This window comes from Centruroides sculpturatus, unplaced genomic scaffold (genome assembly GCF_000671375.1).
Source record: "Centruroides sculpturatus isolate CEXI.00-Female unplaced genomic scaffold, Cexi_2.0 scaffold1050, whole genome shotgun sequence".
NCBI classification, from domain to species: Eukaryota; Metazoa; Arthropoda; class Arachnida; order Scorpiones; family Buthidae; genus Centruroides; species Centruroides sculpturatus.
The window spans coordinates 145,415-163,549 of NW_019385340.1; the positions used below are offsets into that span (position 1 = coordinate 145,415).

General features: G+C 31.5%; 1 protein-coding gene across 6 annotated transcripts; it reads right to left on the reverse strand.

Annotated features, from left to right (window-relative positions):
- Positions 1 to 3,188: 3,188 nt before the first annotated feature.
- Positions 3,189 to 18,080, reverse strand: LOC111637866 (zinc finger protein 43-like). Of its 6 annotated transcripts, none has more exons than XM_023383454.1 (6): positions 17,850 to 18,080; positions 12,455 to 12,592; positions 12,154 to 12,233; positions 8,532 to 8,683; positions 7,187 to 7,253; positions 3,189 to 4,829 (listed from the first exon to the last, which is right to left on the reverse strand). In XM_023383454.1, the coding sequence occupies exons 3-6, from the start codon at positions 12,221 to 12,223 to the stop codon at positions 3,730 to 3,732; spliced, it is 1,389 nt and encodes a 462-aa protein (XP_023239222.1). In that variant the 5' UTR covers positions 12,224 to 12,233; positions 12,455 to 12,592; positions 17,850 to 18,080; the 3' UTR covers positions 3,189 to 3,729. The 6 variants fall into 6 exon arrangements, with proteins under 6 accessions (XP_023239222.1, XP_023239221.1, XP_023239220.1 ...); XM_023383453.1 differs by having other exon boundaries at positions 12,455 to 12,624; XM_023383452.1 differs by lacking the exon at positions 12,455 to 12,592 and adding an exon at positions 15,463 to 15,518.
- Positions 18,081 to 18,135: the final 55 nt, after the last annotated feature.

An 18,135-nucleotide genomic window follows, 5' to 3' on the forward strand; every position in this document is an offset into this window, starting at 1 on the left:
TTAAGTAAAATTTCTCTATAAGTTGTACTAAAATTTATGGTGAGAATTAAAAATAGATATAACAATTTATCTTGGAAACTTTCGAGTGCATAAACACACATCATCTCAATCGGCCAACAGAAATCTACTTATATTAATCCGTTATCCTGGTCGAGTGTCCTACAAAAAAGTTTCCAGATAGAATCCACCAGTGGGTCGTTCCCAAATTACACCCATACAAATGTACACCCAGTGGCTACGCGGATTCGATCCCTCTTAACACTTGTTCTTGTACCGGCTTCTCGCTTGGTGCTCCATGAAGTTTTCTGGGTTTACGCCAAGTCGATAAAACCCGAATTGAAGCCAGTTTCCCTTAATTAAAAGACCTCCAGAAAGGCACCATCCCCTTGACCTCCAGAAAGGCACCATCCCCTCTCCATCCCCTTGACCTTTTACAACCAAAATTTAATAGCACCAATGACCCTTATATACAAGCTACCGTGCCAAATTCCGTGTCTTAATATCTGAGGCCGGGGTGAAGATCAAGAACGAAATTTGGCAAGATAACTCGTATATAAGGGTCATTGATGCTATTAAATTTTGGTTGTAAAAGGTCAAGGGAATGGAGAGACAGATGGTGGTCACGTGTCGTATCTGGCGAGAAGTCGGACTTAACGAAAATTTTTCTTGCATTAATTGTAGCATCTAATACATATGTGACTTGAACGTTGATGTTAATTAAGCATAATATACACTAAAAGAATTGTTGTTTGTTATACTGTAGTCGTTTTTTAACTGACAGTGTTTTGTCCATCAGTTTAAAGGCTCATTTTTTAAGATGGCGTGTCGGGTATTATGGAATACTAGGATAAATGGATAAACTGAAAGAAAAGGACAAAAGAAGGAACCAGAAGCTTCAAAACTACAAAAGAAACCGAACATTCAAAGATCACTGTTAAGAAATTAAACTTAGACCGACCTTCTAGACCTAAACCTACTAGAGATGACTCCAGTATTAGCAGCGATGAATCGTTCCATTCTGATGTATCATCTGTAATGGACTTCGTGCCATCAACTAAAGAACCAGAAAACGAAGACGCTGAATGTATCTTCTGTAACGGAAAATATTCCGAAGATGAACGAGAGAAAATTTGGATTCAATGCTTCAACTGTTCTCTCTGAGCTCACCTTGATTGTACCGGAGCAAAAAAAGAAAATTATATCTGTGACTTTTGTAGACTCGAAGCAGGAATGGCATGAACATAATCTTATAAATATGATTTTTATAGTTAAAAATAACTATGTTTTATGAAGTCTAATTACTTTTTTCAATCGTTTAAACCACCTGTTCCAAATTACCAGACTATTCCATATTACCCTCCATTTATGACTTTAAATAATTTTTTTTTATAACAAAATAAATAGTATTTTTTTTTTTACAAGTGACAGTTCATTACAATTAGTTATAGATTGTACTCATGATGATTATGGGATTTTTATTCAAAAACCAGTAAAGTTATTTTTAGAAATGTAAATGGTATTCCATCATACCCTCCTCTCCACTATATTCTCGTGACATACCCTATTAAAACGCAATCAAAAACGTAAAAAACCGCATATGCGCCTGTAAATCTTGCACGTCGCTTTCTCTTCACATTTCCATTGTTGATACTTCCATTGTCGAAACCGTAATCCTGTCCCTCTCCCCCCGGAAGGAATTTCGAAAAATCCCTCCTTAGTGTGCGTTCTCGTGACGTACCCTGTGTACCAAATTTCAACTTTCAACTCCTAACCGTTTAGGCTCTGCGCTGATTATTATTATTATTACCATCAACCCGTCTCGATTATATATATATACATTTATCATCAAAATAACTGAATACATTTAAATTTTGATACAAGTTATTTTTACAATTCATTTTTCAGACGCAGCGTGAGCGAAATCTCTTCTACGTGGTGTATAGAACTGCATTTATTCTCAAAAGTTAATTGCGTTATTTTGATTAAACTTTGCTGTTTTCTATTAATTGTGATGAAAAAAATATATATAAATTAAATAAGAAGTGGAGGTATTGACATAGTTTTCGAGATACAGTGAGGTCAAAGTGAAAATGTTGATGCACCTTGACACAAGTGAGCGCGCTTAGCGAAATTTAAGGAGGAAAACAAATAAAAAAAAAGCATTTTGCAAGCCTAATAGGAAATAAGCATGAAAAACGCACAAGAAACAAAGCAATCGACATCAATTGCTTTGTTCCTGCAGTTCTTGGATCACTTCTTCATGTAAGTGCAAGGATCGTCTCTTCCATAGACCAAAATTTAACAAATCAATGCTGTGTTATCCTACGGGCAAAAACAACAATTGCCTGGGGCCCCAAACCAATCTTTTATAAGAAAATATTTTCCCTTAGGAAAATGTCTTAAGTCAACACGGTTGTCAAGTCAACAACAATATTGTGCCTTCTAATTCATATTTGCCTGGACGTCCATCAAGATATAACGCGCCATCCAAACACCTGGGGCCATATTCTGGTCACTGTCTCGGATCTTTCGCAAGCCGGTCGCTGATTGGCTAATCCAAATGATTGATCAGGGGCGATATTCTGGTCACTGTCTCGGATCTTTCGCAAGCCGGTCGCTGATTGGCTAATCCAAATGATTGATCAGGGGCGATATTCTGGTCACTGTCTCTGGTCTCTCGTCTCTCGCAAGCGACTGGCTTGCGAGAGACGAGAGACCAGAGACAGTGACCAGAATATCGCCCCTGATCTTTCGTGTCCAGATGCAAAAATCGCCTCTTGCTTTCTGGTTGTTCTGTCTCAATTGTTTCACGATAGGACAAAGTCGCTCGATGTCCTGGTAAAAATTTGGAAACAAAACAAGTTTTTATCTCTCTGAGGATTTTCCTATATTAGGAAAATTTCCCAATTGTAAATGAAACGAAATGCCATTCAAAAAAGTAATAAAATAAATCTCCAACAATGTGCTTCTGTATTTTAAACACTGTTACGTTCTCATGCATATCTTCTATATTTACCACATTGAAGCAAGTACGAATAGTTATAATTTAGTAATGTTTTGTTTAAATTGTTTCACGCATTTCACAAGAAAAATCCTATTGTGAAACATGACTTCGTACTGAAGTTTAAATTAATATGTGAACAGAATTTATCAAATTCTTAACGCTTGAATCGGTATTTATCCACATATGACTATTTATAACACACTCCTAAATAACCTTTTGCAAATTCTGCATTGATAAATTCCTCCTGAGGAAGGAAAAGTATTGTTGTTTTACAAATGTAACAACAGATATATCTTCAATACTTCCTAAGTCTGTTGCTTGTAATATATTGATAAGGTAAATTGCTTGGTGTTCAATTTTAAACAAGAACATTTTACATGTTATTATGAAATTTTATTTTAGTCAGTCTATTTTCTGTTTGATAATTTGTTTTTACATTAGTTGCAACAATGTTGTTTGGTTACATGAATACCTTGATGCCTTAAGAAGATAGTTTTAAGATAAATACACTTATTATGATTCACAAATATAAGAAAAACTGTACTCATCATAAGTAGTTTCATGAAGTTCTTTAGTGTAGAATGTATATATCTCACAATAAAAGTCTTATGTCAAGGCGAGTTTTCTGGTAAACAATTTAACTTGTGGTAATTTTTCGATTCCTTTTTACAGAGTGAACTTCTCAATATAAGTTTAGTTTTCAAATAGTTTTCAACAAAATCTTTTTACTTGCCTACTTTATGTTGAAGAAGGCGATGTCTTGTTAAAGCACTTTTATGTCTAAAAGTTTGACCACATATTTCACAAAACTGCTTACGTTCTTTGCTATGTACTAACTTATGAACATTTAAACAGCTCGTTGTTTTGAAACCCCTGTCACAGATCTCACAAGTATATTTATATTCGTTGCTGTGTATTCTGACATGAGTCTTTAAACCCCGCCGCGTTTTAAAACTTGTATTACATACCTCACAAAAATAACTTCTATTGTTGTGAATGAGTTTATGATTTACCAAACTGTGTTTTCTTTTAAAACTCCTGCCACATATATCACAAGAATACTTATATTCATCATCATGAGCCTCAATATGAGTTTTAAAACACTTTCTTGTTTTAAAACCTCTAACACATAAAATACAGAAATATTCATATTCATCCCTATGGGTTTCAGCATGATTTATTAAATTGGTTTTCGTTTTAAATCTCTTATTACACACATTACATTTGAACGGGCGATCTTCACTATGCGTTACCAGATGATTTCTGAAACGAGATATATGTTTAAATTCTCTTTGACATATGCTACAAATATAAGATGAATGTGTTTTATAGTGCTTCTTTAATTGGCTCTGTGATATAATGCGTTTACCACAAATCTCACATTCAAAGGGCTTCGATTGCTCAACAGGTTTTATAAAAAACTTTGGTGACGTTGTCTTCTCAAATATTCTTATGTTTCTGGCTTCCAATGATTTTTGTAACATTTGCATTTTATTGTAGTGTTCTTTGTTGTGTCTTCGTAAAACAAATTCCCAGTAAAACATCTGATTGCAGGTTGTGCATTGAAATGGTTTGTTTCCAATATGAAAGAACAGATGGGCTCTTAATACTTTGTAATTTGTGAAAGGCTGGGTACATAAATTACATGTGAACTTTTCTTTAAAATGAAATGCACACATTATCTTGAAGTACTTCTTTTTAATATTCCATTGTATTTTATTCAAGTTTTTAACTGAAAAACAAAACCTCTTCCTGTTGGTCTCATCTTTATAATGCTTTGTTCTTTTTGAAATGTGATGTTCTTTATTCTGTTCATCCTTGTTAACTGAAATTAAAAAAAAACATAATAAAATTATTCATATTGCAGTAAACATAACATACAGTCTGAATGCAAGAAGGTGCATGAGTGTCTAGTAGCAGTCCTACCGATTCAATTGAGTCTAGTAATCACCCAATCAGAGCAATCGTTACAATAGCATATGGTTAAAATGTATTTACACATTAATACAGTTTAGAATAGGTTTTGCCTGCTTTTGTAGTAATTGTCATACAGATTTTATACACAAAATTTAAATTCAATAATGAGTTTGATATGTCATAATTATGGTATATCAGATACTTTTCAGTTTTGCAGACTCTATTCAACTAAAAAGAGAAGAAGACACCCTCGAAAATGTTTAATTCTTCATTTGAATTTGATGTAATGCATAACCCAGACTATAACAATCACCATCATTAACTTAGAAATATGTTTTGACTAACTTTAGGTCCAATCCATGCCTACCAGGTCATTCACAGTTTGCTCATGCACTGTTCGGAATCCATTCATTAATTGTGTCCGATGTACTTATTTACAAGTTTTGGTCTAGTGTATTGCACACAATTGATATTTGAGTGAATTGTAAATGGCTTGGTAGCACAAATCAAGCTTTAATGGCAAGAGTCAGTAGTGAGACATTTGACCATCTGCAGGGCAAAGATAACAAAACACCTCTCAGACAATAGACAAAAAGTATACCTACCCAACTATAACCATAAATGTACTATATGGTCTATAAATTTAATTTCTATTTAATCTCAATTAAATTTATGTATTAGTAATACACGAGTGCTAATATACCACATAATAATATCAAAAATACATTGCAAACAACCTCTGTAAGACAGTAATATCTCTTACAATAATAAAAACCATGTCCCTTGAAGAACAAATAACTGCATTTTCATTGTGTTTGCTTTGTGTATTTTCCTATAAACTACTTTTAGTGGAAGTTTTTGAACTAAATTTTGTTTAAAAATCTTTCTGCATCCTTAACATCTGTATACAGATTTTGCTTATTGGTTTCAGAGTCCAGTGCTTATTAAGTGCTCAATGAACATATGTTAAAAAGAATTTATAACTTAAAAGTTGTGCGCCATGTATTTTTGATATTGTGCTGTCCAAGATGAGCACATACACACACTGATACATAAATTTAATTAATATTAAATAGAAATTCTACCTGTATATCATTATTTCTATTAATCTTCTTTATGAAAAATAAATAAAACTAATATACAATAAAATGGAATATTTGTCATTCAAAAACCCTAACAGATAAATTACATTTTACATAAATTAATTTACATTTTACATCCATTTTTCTCTTTTACACCCAAATCACTTTTATAACAGATATCCTTGTTAAAAGTAGAAGCTTCTACCATTGCACATTCATACGACTTAAAGTAGCAGGAATGTCACATTGTCACACATAGACTGATGTTTCAATATTCAAATTTAAGTATATTACAGTATAATTATAACTTATACAGTTGTAAGTGTTTGTTAATTTTCCTGTAAAAATAAGGCAGTAGCTTAATGTGTTGATTCTTCCAGAAATAATACATGCTATTTTCTAAAATTAGGACTATTCAAGAATTACATCATCGATTTATGGCGGAGGGCAAGTGTTTGATGGGGTGTAAGATTGCATCCATCATTTATTTTTCTTCCCAGTCATTACAAAATTGTCTGAAAATAATTCTTGGGCATAAATAAAATTTACAAACATTAACGTGTTTTAAACATGGTTTGAAAACTGTTACATTACTGATGTTTTTCAGTCCCCTTCTAGGACCTTCCAAGGTAGAACCTTTCAAAATCAACTCTTTCCAGTGCTAGTAGTGTTCTAAATGTATTAAAACAAGCAAATGAAAAAAAAACTATTAACTAACTAAGAGAGTATACATAAGAAAGGTGGATGGGAAGCAGAGTAAAAGTAAGCTGAGAAAATGTTGGTTGGAACAAGTGGATGAGTATCTGAAAGAATGTGAGGATGTGTGCTAGAAGAGTCGTGAGTATGTATGAAGCAAAGGTGGTGTGTCTGGACAGAATATGTGGAGAAAGTTGCTGAATTGATAGTTTATAAGATTGTAGTCTCCTTCTGGCTGCTGCTCACCCTTTCTGGATTATGAGTATGAGGACATGTGTGTATGTCTACATTAAAACAAAAGTAAATCAAAAAAGATAGATATGATCCATTGCTATTTTTGTTACCATCTCTAAAATCAAACATTAAGTGCAGTATTGATAATGTTATCATAATGCTGTCATCACTTTAGTCAGTAACATTAATGGAAACCAATAATACTATAACTCTAATATTTAGAAAAGCATTTACCAAATAAAAATTTGCTTACTTTGGACGTTCACTTTATTTCTGTTAAATGTTTTGTTGGGAATGAAGAAATTAATCTTCTTGATAAGCTAAATAATAAATAAACAATACAAAGCAATATATTTGAAACTGTTAATAAATTTACAAATAATTTAGTAAAATATACTAATAAACCAAATATAAAAAATATTTCAATTTATCCATTGCAAGCTTGATCAAGCACACAATAAGCCAAGAATAAAGACTCGCTTAGCATGTTTTTTCCAGACTTATTGTGTGCAAAAATAGCAGAAGGAAGCATAACTATTGAAATGCAGAAACAGAGAAAAACTGAAACACAGGTTTATTAGGAGAAAAATCAAATACTGAGAGATAAATTCATGCTAATAGTACATAAAAGAACTGCATGAGTTTTACTAATCTTAAGAAGTATGTAGGTGTATGAATGTTTCCCAACTTCATACATCATCTCTTAATGTAGCACTTACAATTGAATTTACAGTCCATTGAACCTGATTAAGATCCATTAACCACTCAGCAGTGACTGAAAAAATATATCCGTGAAGGGCGATCGTGTGGCACTGGTAAATGACAGCCATATTCTTTTGCGGATATCACCAAAAACTACCGCAAAAAAATTCACATAAAAAAGGAATTATGTAACAATAAAAAAAGGTCTTTTCTTTACTAGACATAACTGTTTACAAAATCTTTTTCCGAAACGGTAATAAGAAAAAACGTGTGAAAATACTTTAAAAATTTCCCACATTTATTCTCCACTACATTGGGATAGCACCATATGTGACTAACCCACTGCTGAAAGGTTAAGAATGGAGTGGTGACATCAGAGATACTACTCAAACTGGCCACCCCCCAAGCATTGATGTTCAGAGAGTCACAGTAACTGTGTATATCAAGTGTGTCTATATTATCTTTGATAACTGAAACAGCATTTGTCATCAGAACAATAAGCAGATCACGAGATGAACTGAATCTTCTTAGGTACACCTCATGCTTCATCCAATCACATGTACAACTCAACATACTCTACAGAGTAGGATCTGGATCTCAGTACAACTATTGACATTTGTGCATTTTTCCCAGAACCATTAATTTCCAGACAAGGATGCTCTTGATCATTTTACTCTTCTTATAGTAAATTGTCTCCCAAAATATTTACTTTCCTCCTGATACACCTTGAATGTATAAATGCGGTTTTTACAATTCCCATTTAATACAAAATAGATCTAAATTTTGGAAATAATTTTATAAAACTGATTATATTTACATACTTTTTCAATAACTGAACAAACTAATATCAAAATATTTCTTATAGTGTAAAATATTTCAAAATTTATATTACTTACATTTAAGTGTTTGTATTCATCTGGAAGGAGAATAACTTCTTTACCATCTTCAATCTCTACTTTAATATTCAATCTCTTCAAAACAACTCGACATTCTGATTTAATAAGATATTTAGCATCATAATTCCTGTCTGTTTCTTCTTTCTTATAATCTAATTTGAAGTTTAAGAAATTTGTTACTTAAGTAAGTTGTAAACAAACAATTAAAAGAATTACATAAAATTTATTTTTATAATTTGGCAGAAAATTCATTAACATAAAATTATATGCTTTTATTATATACTTAATTTGTGGTTACAAACCAAAACACAGCAATCTGCCACTGCATAATCACAATACACAGCCAGCTGGATGGTCAAGACAGTTAAGCATTAGTCTGTTTGCTCTGAGGACCTAGGATTGTATCTGGATCATAAAAACACCCCAGGATTTTGGTCTGTCCTGAATATATTGAACCTGGCAGAACTTGCAGTGGGGTTGAAATAAACACCCTCTTAATGCCAAGAAATGAAAGTGCAAAAAATCATGATCTATGATAGAAAACCTAAGACAATAACTTCTAAAGGAAAATCACAGTTTAGTTTAAAGATTGGAATTGTTTTTATAGGTAATAACATAATGAGAAGTAAGAGTAAGATAATTTAAAACAGCTGACTCTTGTAAATGTTAAACAGCAATGATCATGAAAACAAAACTACAAAAATATCTTTAAACAGTGAAAGACAGCAGATGGCTGTGCGGTCAAGGTGGCAGCCTACCATCAAATGCAGATTGGTCAAAAAACCCCAGGAATTTTTCAGGTGGTGGTCCATCTAGATATATTGATTCCCGTCCTTCACCACCTGGCAGCCCCATTGTGGGCTAACTATAAGAGGCCCTCTTAGTAAGAGATAGAATTACAAAAACTAAAACTAAACAAACAGTGAAAACAATTTTCATCCATCAACACATATTTACAAAAGCATATTAGTTGATAGAAATAATTACAATAAATAATTTTGTTTCAAACCTATTATTTTTCAATTTTTCAATAAATTATTTATAGGAATCATTCCCATTCATATTTGCATTAATTGTAACTAATTTAAATACGAATGTCAATAAATGAAATTATTTGACTTTATTAATGAAAAAATAGCTTAAGAGAAATTATTTTACTGAATTTTTACTTTCCTGTGCTGAAATTTGTTTACAATTTCTAAAAGCATATCATCATATTAGTAGTATTATCAATGGAAACTATATAAAAGTCATATATAAAACACTATCTACAAGCCCAATCTACAGTACAGTACATATATAATAAGCCAACAATTACCAGATTATATAAAGGTATTATATTGCATTATTTTAAATTAATTACTAAATCCTTTGTCACTAGAGAAAGGCATTAAGTGGCATCTTTTATTAGATTTAATAATTATAATTAAATTAAATAATTTAGAAAATTCTGCAAAAAGAAATGAATCATTGAATAAAAGATCAGACTGGAGGCTTGGGTAGTGTAACTAGCAATGCATCCACACAGTAAGCAACAGCTGCGGGTTCGAGTCCCGCTCCGAGCCAATTCTTTTCTTTCAGAATTTTCTAAATTTAAAATAATCCTGATAAAACCCGGTAATTGTTGGTTGTTTGGCTTATTACATATATAAAAATCAGGTAGGTTACCAAAAAATTTCTGGGTGTGAGTTATCTGCATTGCTAATAGCTTGAATAGAATTAACATATCCTAGGTAGACTACTGTAAAAAAAAAAACAAAAGCCCAAGCTCACTAGCAACATATCGTTGTACACGAAGCTGCCATACCAGTATACCAGCTTATAATATATCATATAAAAACTAGTAATACATTAGAAATGTTTGAAAAAAGTTAAATTTTATATTTTATTCTTTATCTCATGACTGTTCACATGGTGTAGTACTTGTCTGCTGCATCTGTTTTGGGTTTCATCTAGTTGTCAATTGCTTGTGATGTGTACTTATGTTGTTTACTTTAAATCTTTAAATTTAGTCTAATGGCAGCAAGCAGAGAACAAGGGGCAGAAGAGCGTTAGTGTGTGAAACACCACTCCTGGTTACATACGTGAAAAATATATACTATAATATATATTTATTATTGTATCATGCAAACTGAGCTCCAGTCACCAGACAGAAAGTCAAATTCCTCTTCAACTCTGTTATTCTCAATTAAGAAATCACAAAATTTGTGAATCATCAATTAGAAATTTAGAATCATGGTAGCATTTTTAAAAATATATTTCTGCTTCTAATTATAATTAAAGTAATTTTGGAAAAATGTTTGAGGTATTGTATAAAAGATTAATATTATAGAATTATTCTTAAATAATAAAATTCAATATTACATGGCACAATTGCAGACACATGTAGTCTGTCTATCAGCAATTGATTTAATATATCCTAAATTAGTACTTCCTAAAGTGGCTGCTACTGTCCCATGGAGTGATGAGTTAATCTGAGGGGGTAAAAAGAAGCAATGGGACAGTGGAAGCATTGGGGGTAAGACCAAACAGAAACCATAGGCAATGGTTTGGATCACTGACAATCTTTATCTTTTCTCTGTTAGAATGGGTAATAAGAAACATTTAATGGTTTCTAGATGATGACAACAATGTACAGTAAGAACACAAAGGGTGAGGTTGGTAGAAAAGCTTTTCTAAGAATGCTTCCAAGCCTTTCTAACAGGTGAGAAAATGGGATGAGGTGTTAAATGTAAGTTTATGGAACTAGGGGGGCAGTGGCTCAAAAAAGTTTGTTAATCACTGTCCTAAATGATTAGTTTTCCCCAAGAATAAATTGTTAGAAACATAATCTAACAATCATGCTATAACTCCACTAATTTAATGATTAATACTAAATAATTTGCTACTATAGGTAGATGTTAGGCACCAACACTTAGTGGAGTTATAGCCCAATTATTTAAGGTAATCATTTGGTTATGTTTCTATATATGTATCAAGCTTTGCAATGTTTGATAAACTTGAAAAACTTGTTATAACTTCTTCAGAGTGATATACATTAAGAAAATTCAACTAAGAAGTGATCAACAAAATTACTTATATACTACAGAGAACACTTCTAAATGAAATAGAAATGCTTACAATTTCAAATATCATCTAATCTATGAATTTATAAATTACATTTAGATATACATCACCATTTCACACAGCAGAGTCAACCTTTCTTTTCAGGCTACTTTCCCCGCCTACATTTATGTAAATCAGGTAAAAAGTTCCTTGAATATGGATTCCATCGTAAAAATTGTTATTTTACAACTTGCATCGTTATTTTATAATTTACAATTGTTTACAAGAATTCGTATTCGTATAGTCTGTAACACTTTGTATTTTTACAGTGTATTTTTTTTTTTTTTTTGGAAAAAATTAATGCTAAAGTTTAAATAATAAATAGCTTCATGAAAAAAGTTATAAAATCATTTTATTAATAAGTTCAACATTTATTATAGTTTTTACAAATTTGAACTGGTTATTTCTCAAAATAAAAACTGATGTTATCAAACTAACATTTCTATTTATATAATTATAATTGTATTTATATGTTTAACTACTCTTCTAATCTAATAAATATTATTAATCATCTTACCTTCACTATTACAACCAGAATTATTCCAAATATTAGAACTCTCTGTTACTCCTTGATACTGATTTTCCATAATTATTTAACTGAAATGATAAAAAAAAATTACATTACATTAATAGAAAAGCTAAATTTTATACAAGATTGCTTAAAAAATATTGCAAGTAAAATAAAAATTCCTTTTATTTAATAAATTTGTTAAAAATAATAACGTTTTATCTTAATCGTTCTATTACAGAAATTCATTCACTTTAAGTTTAATAGAATCAAAGCAGAAAGAGAGTTTAAATTCCATTAAAAAACACACGTTTGAGCACTTTTCCAGCAACATCTTTCTTTTAAATATTTTTGAGTCCCTTGATAGGCCTGCCTTTGTTAGAAATGTCAAGTCACAATATAAACCATCACGTACTCCAAAGTTAGAAAATACATGGTCACAGAAATCCTGGTCATCACATAATTTTCAAAATTTAAAACCTGTAGAAGGCACATCATCACATAGACTAACATTCCAATTTAAAACATCAAAGCTTGGAATCTTTCACAGATGATGCTGGGTAAGTATTCAAAGGTGTGTCGTGTATGTGATGCATTCACTTAACTGAAAACGTAAAGAATTGTGATACAATATGAATATGTATGTGTGATTCGAAACGTATGATTTCACTCCTTAACTTGTTTGCATTGACTTCAGCTTTCAGGTTATTTGTAATTCAAAATAATTATATTCTACGTAGAGTCAACATTTGATATTTTCTTTTAAGAATAAAATTAAACTGTTTTTAATGAAATATATTCCCTGCATACCATCTTTTATTTATTATGAAATATATCTAATAATAAGTTTCTCAAGTTTGTTTGTAAGATCTCTTCCAAGCTCTACAAAGTTCATACTACCTCAACATACATCTGCAAAATTCTCCAAGATCAACGTACCAATTTGGATAAAATTGAAATTATTTAGTGTCCACCAAGAATATTATAGTCTACTTAAATTCTGATTAAATTCATTAGATCATTTTGAACTTATGCAGTAGGCATTTTGTCACTTTTTCACATAGATTTAAAACAAGAGAGAATAATGACACCAAGCTACCAAAACATCTAGGAGTCTGCATATGATTAATAACTCTTTCCAGAACTGACCACCTCTTATGTGGTCCTTTTTGTAGGTCTCATTTAAAAATATTGAGTATTTATAAAGTAATAGCTCATTTTAACATATTAATAATAGGTATTAGTATTTAATAATATATAATTAGTCAATCAGGTATCATGTGACATGAAGTTCAGACATACAATGATAATATGGCACTTAGTTTAGTGCTAGAAATCTAGAAATGACAGATTTTCTTACTGTGACGTCATTCTTTTTCATTTCTCTTACAGTATAATAAATTTGCCAAAATTAAAATGTTTCTCAATTGCCGTAGAGTCTTCTCCTTTTGCTAAATGATCTAAAATTGAGATTTTCATTTTCAAAGACATTGCTTATCTTCGCTGTTTCTTTTTCTCCATTGGGCCAAATAAAACTCTTAGAAAATAAATTAGAAAAATTTAGACTTATGATAATGAAAAAACAAAATCCACTTTACATGCAAAACTTAACTTCTCAACACTCACCATTTATATTACAATGCAAAAGTCAAAATCTGCTGCTTATTACTGTTACGTGTGATCCTGGTTAAAATTTACATGTATTCATGTTTTGCACAGACCACCCCAGTGTGAATTGCTGGGAGTCTGCAAAAAAAACACAAATACATGCAAATCTTTTATCAGCAAATACTGCACATGAGAATGTATCAAACTATGTGCAATAAAATATCTTTTTAAATTTTAATCCACATATGTATATTCAAAGGGAAAATCCCAAATTTGGATGAAATATAAACTGCATAAAAAGAGACCTGACTATATTAATTAATACAAGCTTAATGATTTCAAAATATAATATTTATAAAATAACTAGCTGCAAGAACCCGCTTCGCTGGGCAAAAAGTAAAGATAGTGAAGATTAAAATAATTACATTATAGTCAATCTTACCCGTTTTCACAGAATGCAAAAATTAGGTACCCCGTTTCCAGACTAATTAGAGAATTTTTACGTCCAGTCAAACGAACTATTTTCAATTTGATCAATTTTCTGGAATGTTTACAATCGTTCTATAATCGAACAAATTCGAATACAAATTCGAATTCGAAAATTTTTAAAATCGAAATAGAAAATATTCCAGTTTCAACCACTTTCAAGCCCATATCTCCCACACCCTTATAGCTATCCAGATGCAACCACCATAGTGCACGAATAAAGACTTGGGCTACTACCACATACAAACACCATTCATGTGCAATGTGTAGTTTTGGCTGAAAAGTGAAATATAGAGAGACACACGTCCATTTATATATATATATAGATGTCCCATTTTACTTTCCTGAATGCTTTGTACATATAACAATGAAAAGTATCATAATCGTATCAAATTTGGTCCTCCCTGTTTTCAGATCATTTGTTTACCACTGTTTATAGAAGATAAAATGTTTGTTTCTCTCTCTGTTATTAATTAATGTTTTGGTCCATCTGCACCACATTTTTCATACGTATTCTCTGGGACCTGAGGAAAACATAGACAACCATAAAACCTGAATGTCCCACTCTTATCCTGATTTGATCTCCTCGACCTTTTGCGATCAACATAATGGCTAAAATAACCAAACCTGTAATATAGTTTCAATTTTAAAGTTTAGTCTTCTTACTTTTTGACCAGGAAATATGGAACATATGTGTTAGTGATTAATAAAAACAAATAATTATGAACTTGAATAAAAATATAAATTTTTCAAATACTCAAAACTAATTTTATTATTCCTAAAAACATGTGGAATATTTTCATTTAGTTTAAGCTCAAATACAGATAAACAATTCCATAGAATGCCATATTCATAAAAGTACATAATGAAAAATGTATTTCATTGGAATTCTCTCAACCACGGGCTTTTGCAGAAGGGGTTAAACAGAAACTTCCCTCTACCTGTGATTGAGTAAAAAGTTCCAAAAATTTTAAGTGATGATTATATCATAAAAGCAATTCAGAAATGTAACCTTACACCCGCGACCATAGGACACTTTGTCTGTATTTTTGTATTGTATAATCTACTTGTGAGAAAAATGCAAAAATTAAACAATGATATGAAAATTTATTGATGTAATTATCTCCCTCCAAGCATCCCTTCTAAAAGATTTTCTGCAGATGACAATGACTTCAACACTCGGTGCGGAACTATTCTTAGTAGTTCTGATACAAAGTTACTCACCTCTAGTGTATGGAATTAGGGTGCATTACAAAAATATAATGCAACCAGGGACAGATCTACATAGGGACAAAAGTTAAATTATCATAAATTTTTAATACTTTTTCATTAACAATGAGCACTTATCGTATAGTAAAAAATAGTTAATATTAATAATATAATAATAATGATAATTTGAAGTATTATTTATTTTATTGTAATCAATGTAACGTAATTGGTCAAGTTGAAATTTTAAATCCACTGTCTCCAAATTCGAATACTACGAAAAAACTAATAATAATGGCCAGCCTGTCTTATAAGGCAATGGCAATTCTTAATCTAACAAAAAATGGGGCTCCAATGGACTTCAATACACCCTAGGATATGAAAAACCTAGATCCTTCCCTGAATGCAACCTTAACTTTTTGGAATAATAAATTTTTATCACATGTAAACGAAAAACTACTGACAGAAATATAAGTAGATGTAAAAGAATTACTTATTCTATTTACAATCAAAAATAATAGTGTTGCAAAAATATAAGGCCAGTTACGTTTTTGAGCAATTTATCAAAAGAAAATTCACTATCACCTATAATTTGATAATTATAAAGAGATAGCAGTACTCCATTATTGCAAATAAAAACATAATTAAATTTATATCATTATTAATTGTTGTGATACCTCTAACCATTGTTAAAATTACTTAAGACCTAAACTGCTTTTCATTGTGGCAAATCAGAGCGCTACATCAAGCTGGAAGTTCTGCTAGAGCTATTGCAAAGCGACTGAAAAGATCTTGTTGTGTTGTATCAATCATATTAAACTTAATGTGTAATATGGAAAGAAAAAACAAATAGAATGGCCAGTGCTGTAACTAGCCATTCCTGTGGCCTGTGCAAGAATTTGCAATTAGGCCCCTTAATTAATTAGGTTTGGGAAAAGAATAAAACAAATATATGCATTTTGGACTCCCCTTCCAAGTGGGCCCTGTGCGAGTGCACCTGTTGCACTTGCCTACTTACGGCACTAAGGATGGCCTTCCAAGTTGACAAGAAATCAAAAATCAGCAATTACCAAGGAAATATCAACAGCAGGATCATTATTAGGTGAAATGGCAGAAAGGCCTGATCTTAATATTCCACACTTTTCCAGATGGTGAAATCAGCCAAACTCCTACTGTATAAAAATAGAAAAGCAGCACCATATCTAAAACACTATCTAAAACATAAAAGACTGATATGGGCCAAAGATAACATGTCACACACTTCAAAATCATTACTTGGACTGATAAAAACAAAAAAAGTTCAATTTGAATGATCCCAACAGTTGACAATTTTATTGATACAATATTAGGAAAAGGGAGATTTTATTTACCTAGTGTCAGCAAAAAGGGAGATCAGTTATGATCTGAAAATGCTTTGTATGGTCTAGAAAAAGTAATTTAACATTCATAAATGGTTGAAAAAAGGCAGCTGGGTATCAAAATCTTAAAAATGTATATCTTCTGCCATTTGGAAACAAAGTTTGTGGTCCATTCTGGCAATTGCAACAAGATAATGCAGCAACTTACAATGCAAACTTCACTTATCAGTGGTTACTGAATAATGGCATTCAGGTCATGAATTGGCCTCTCTATTCCCTTAAAGTCATTTTATCTACATTAATTTAGCTGAACTTTAAAACATCTTTGAGCAGTATAAGTGAAGGAACAAAGTAAGGCACAAAGTAGAGCTCAAAGTCTTATTCTGTGCCAACATTTATTTTTCCTATATCGACCTTCCTTCGTCCAAAATTTCCCGTAGCATAGTCTGTAATGCACACTTTATTCACACATTAATCAGTATTCTTACGCCACAAATTTCAAGTTTCCTTTATTTAGATGTTTTCACCGAGCTTTACATTTCAACCTGGTTCCACCAAATTTTTTATGGGATCATTATCAACAAAAATGCAACTTATACTGACAACTGATGTTTTTTTTATGAACTTCAATCTCCAATTGCCTTACTAACTTTGTCATTAAGTATTCAGAATGTCTACATTGCACTAAATATAACCAGGGATGAAAGAGATCAAAAAGAATCAGAAGGCAGACAATTTAAATACTAAAAAAAGCAAAAATACAACAGACAAGACAAAACTGCCACGCCCACAACAGCCTACTGTCAACAGAAAATGGCCCGAAAACACCTAAACTGCACAAGGTAAGTGCACGAAACTTAATAACTAACAACAAACAGCTTACAGAAAATAAATAAAGTAGAAAATGTCCAATTATCTGAACAATGCTCTAATTTAGCACCTTTCTGTGCTATCCCAGAACACAGAAAATGACAAAACAGTACGAAATTAGTTACAAGCAAGAATAAAAAGCCAAAAACACTAAAAGAATGACGAAATAATACTTACAGATCGCAGACACAGGGACCATGTGTGACGTAAACACAAACTTTTCCAACGCGATTGTCGACTTTTGGCTAAAAATACATTTAAACTTGAAATATTTATAAATATTTAAACTCCGTTACCAACGCTGAATTAAATATCATATTGCCTGTTCGAAACGTCAAACGAAAACATTACTCGAACTTTCATCCAAGTCGTGCACAAAATGCTAAGACCGACGCCATATTGAACGACGTATCGCGCACCCTATGATTATAAATCCCAATCGAAAATAATTTTTAAAATTTTT